The following is a 4,145-nucleotide window of genomic DNA, read 5'->3' as shown; positions in this document are numbered from 1 at the left end:
GGAGGTCTCGTCACCTGGTCTTCTGACCCCACGGGCTCAAGGTGAAACCCGCGTTGAGGGAAGAACCGGGCGCGGATCAGTTCCAACTCCTCCCCGGTCAAACTGGACCCAACTTCGTCCGGGCCGTGACCCGTCCCCGAGAGAAAGATGAAAAGAAAAGGGGGGAAAGTAGAAAAGCAAAAGCCCTCCGAGCGAACGCAAGTAGGAGACCTACTATAGATTTCACTGGGGACGCCGACGGCCGAAAGCAAAGGAGCAAGACAATCGTCGGAAATTGCCTTGAAACACCGCTGGAAGGACTAAGCAGCAACTGCAAGAACAAGGGAGGAGAAAGCGGAAGAAGAAAAGAACAATAGCTGCGGCGGCCAAATAGAAGCTCTTAGGGTCAGGTCAGGGGTTTATATAGACCCCCCCCCCCCCCGACGGCCCAGATCGATAGAGCCAGATCCCGCCTTTCGTCTAGATCGCGCTACGTGTCGGCCCCAAAAACCGAAGCGGCGTATCAACCTGGATCGACGCTTTAAATGCAAAATTAAGGCAGCATCTCGTCGAATCCCGGAGTCTCATCATGAGCCCGCGACTCAAAGCTGCCTCGAAAAACAGAAGGGCGTCGCCTCGTCGCCTCTCATTAAAAATGCCCCGAAGCGTGCGGAATGGCGGAACAATTTAAAGCTGCCTGGCCCCACTAGCATAATAAAGGCAGCTACTTCCTTCGCCCAAGCTCGTAAAACGGCTCGAACTCAGAAGTCGGGGGATAGTGTTGAGGAAAAAATGGATTGCCCCGAAACACGTTGACGCATCGCCGGCACGTGATAACAGGCGCCCCGGCAGCAACTTTCAAGGTGCCCGACCTCAAGGTGCCCGACCTCAAGGCGCCCGACCTCGGCATGCCCGACCTCGAGGCGCCCGACCTCAGAGGCGTCCGACCTTGGCATCCCCGACCTCAGAGCACGAAGCCCTGCGGCCCTGCAACCCTGGTCTCAGCCAAACCGAACCCGATCGACCTCAACCCCGAAGAAGATCCGGTCAAAGGACGAAGCAAATTCCTCCACTCCACCGGAAATCAAGCCTCTCTCCTCCTCATCCGGGATCCAATTCCGCGATCTCCGCCTGAACGACTGTCAACAATTAATGCGCACGGTCTCCACGGATCTCCGGCTTACTCAAAATCTTAGGCCATCCACGGCAACTAGTTGACTCACTCAACTCTGTCCACGGCGATTCATTAATTCACACGATCACGCTCAATCATGACGGTAACTCATTAATTCGCCCGGTCACATCACAGGTAACCCTGTATCCCTCCTATAAAAGGGAAAATTTTTCCTTTTAAAAGGGGAGGAGGACTCTTAGACTCCCGTATGCAATATCTCTCTTTCTCCACAAAAGCCCCTCCCCTGACTTAAGCATCGGAGGGCCGGCGCCGAGAACTCCGGCCACCGGCTTTTTGCAGGTCCTCCGGAGGATGCAGCCCGCCGACGTACCACCCGCGCCGGAGCTGCTCCTTCTCAGCTAGTGGTCACCCCCGGGTCTAATTTCCAACAACAAATTCAAAGGTCACTTTCAGCGTAGGTTGTATTGCATTTTCATTGGCATTACAATTTCGAACTCAACATAGAATGTTAAACTTTGTTTCTACTAGCATAATACATTTGTCAAGTTAGGCTTGATAAGAAATCTCCTCAAGCACACAACCAAGTAGAAAGCATACACCAATTTAGGCTTAAATAATAAATGAAAGTAATGACACAAACTAAATCAAGCCATTTTCACGTCGCGGGATTTTTCTACAAGAATTAACTAAAATTTAAAATAATTTTAAACTTCCCATCCTCTCTCCAATTATTTTAAATATGAAAATTAAGGCAAAAGTCGGAAAGAACCCTCCATGCAGCAGCAAACCTAGCTTGCACATCACGGTACCACTACCATCCTTTTTCTCTCCCTCGTCCACAACTCACCACCACGACAAAAACCCCACACGCCCTTCATCCCCTCCCCTTCTGTCATCTTTCACAAACTTTCCACCTCCTGGCACTGCCCTTCTCCCCTTCCTCCCCTCCTTCCCTTCCTTTCTTCACAATTAAGAAACCACCACCTAACAAGAAGAGAAGACCAAACGTAATAATAGAGATGACCGACGAGAAGAAGGGAGTCATCCATCGCTACTCCCCCGCCGTCCACCCCTTCCGCCTTCTCTGCACCATCCTCGTCACCATCTTCCTCCTCGCCGGCGTCATCGTCCTCATTGTCTACCTCGTCTACTGCCCCTCAAAACCCCACTTCACCGTCACCGGCGCCACTGTTTTCGAGCTCTCCAACTCCTCCACCCAGCCCAACGTTCTCTCCACCAGCATGCACTTCACACTGGTCAGCCGCAACTCCAACGAACGCTCCTCCATCCTCTACGACCACCTCTCCGCCTACGTTTCCTACCGCAACCAGCCCATCACTCCGCCTGCCGACCTCCCCCCGCTGCTCCAGAACCGCGCCAGCTCCATCGCCATTTCGCCGGTGCTTGGTGGGGACTTCGTGCCCGACTCGGGGGACGTTGCCTCCGGCCTGCTTACCGACCAGGCCTACGGCGTCGTCAACCTGTGTTTCGTGCTGATGGGAAGGCTCAGGTACAAGTCGGGGCCGTTCAGGAGTGGCTGGTACAATATGTACGTGCAGTGCGACATGCTAATCGGAATTCGGAACGGGGCCACCGGTCCGGTGCCGCTGATCAACGAGCCCGTGTGCAATGTCGATACTTAGATGTTTTCATCTTGTTGCTGGTTCTGGGGCAATTCATCTTTGAGATTTTGGGGCCTGGCCCAGTATTTGCTATTTTCTGTTCCAGCAATAAAATAATGTAAGGAGAAATTTCCATTTGTATATTTGCTTGTTTTCATGATGAAGTTGGCCTATATTTCACTAGTAGCCTTTATTGTTTGGAGAAAATGTATAATTTATTTAATTTAATGAGAAAATGTTAGAGATGGATATATGCTGATTGTTATAGCGGTTCTTCCCCTCCCCAAGAGTGCTGTATTAACAAGAAGAAGGAAATTACGAAGCTCATGGAAGTGTGAAGGGAAATCTCATGTTGAATCAATGATTTATTCTGGCCTCAAAATTTACTCAGGTTAGAGAACAATCATAGGAACGGAAAGCTCTTTCTAATCACAGTACAAGCCGTGTCTTTCTAGAGCAATAGACGATTTTTTTCTCTATTCTCTGTTGTTTTAGAGAGATCTCAAGAGAGAAGGAAATGTTTTAACTATGTTGAATAGTTTTGGATGGTTTTTGAACCACCCTAAACGGTTCCTTCTGTTCCTCTTTTAAAATTATATTGGGTCCAGTCAGGTCAAGTAGTTATGGGTGCCCAATCACAACCCGATTCTAACATTTCCTACTTGCACATGTTGCATTTGACATTGCCCAATCAAATTATAAGAGTTCTCAACATTTTTACTCTAGATGACACTCATACTAGCAAATGGATTGTGCAATTTGCGAGAACATCTCCATGTAAGAGCTTAATATTTGGGAGCTCTATACTATGAACCTATTAGGAATAACATATCGGCTACTATCCAAAAGAAAAATGTCTGCCTGTGCCCTAGATAGAATTTGGTAGATCAATCTAAGCATCTCCAATCCCTTAAAGAGCTATGCTTGACTCTCCTTGCCTATGGATATATCCATAATCTTATCTTTGCCACCACGAAGTAATATAACTGGTCGACAAAATATATGCATTTACGCCAGAGAATGAATGAATACCCAACCACATGGTATCACCAGAACAAAACAATGATGGAGGGACCTCGAGCCAAGCACTCGGAACTGACGGAATGAAATGACAATACAAAGGCTGGAACCTTGACACTCTCAAATTTCATCTTGGGAAATAGGCTTGATGCAGGGCAGGGGAGACAGAGGGGAAGAGGAGAAGAAGAGAGGAAAGAAAAAAAGAAGAGAGTAGAAGAAAGAAGAAAGAAGATTAGTTTTCATTCATCATTCATTAAATCTAAACAAATGCATGCCCCATATATATATAGGGCTACAAAATAACTGTTGCTGGAAATTGGACCCGGGGGCGATCGTCGGTCGAGGAGGAGGAGCGGCGGTGGACACAGGAGAGTGGCGGTCCGTCGGCG

General features: G+C 48.7%; 1 protein-coding gene across 1 annotated transcript; it reads left to right on the top strand.

Moving 5' to 3' along the window:
- Positions 1–1,879: 1,879 nt before the first annotated feature.
- On the top strand, positions 1,880–2,855 carry LOC103697183 (NDR1/HIN1-like protein 1). The gene has a single exon (XM_008778991.2). It carries the CDS (start codon positions 2,134–2,136, stop codon positions 2,755–2,757), a length of 624 nt encoding a protein of 207 aa, XP_008777213.1. The 5' UTR covers positions 1,880–2,133; the 3' UTR covers positions 2,758–2,855.
- The last annotated feature ends 1,290 nt before the right edge of the window (positions 2,856–4,145 follow it).

Source organism: Phoenix dactylifera, chromosome 10 (assembly GCF_051530095.1).
Source record: "Phoenix dactylifera cultivar Ajwa chromosome 10, Ajwa_hap1_PhDact_Kaust_v1.1, whole genome shotgun sequence".
NCBI lineage: Eukaryota > Viridiplantae > Streptophyta > Magnoliopsida > Arecales > Arecaceae > Phoenix > Phoenix dactylifera.
Note: the sequence above shows the minus strand (reverse complement) of the source record. Positions and strands in the feature narration are given on the sequence as shown.

What these genes read in the sequence shown, in the direction of transcription:
- LOC103697183 (XM_008778991.2), top strand. Translation starts at nt 2,134, where the DNA reads ATGACCGACGAGAAGAAGGGAGTCATCCATCGCTACTCCCCCGCCGTC.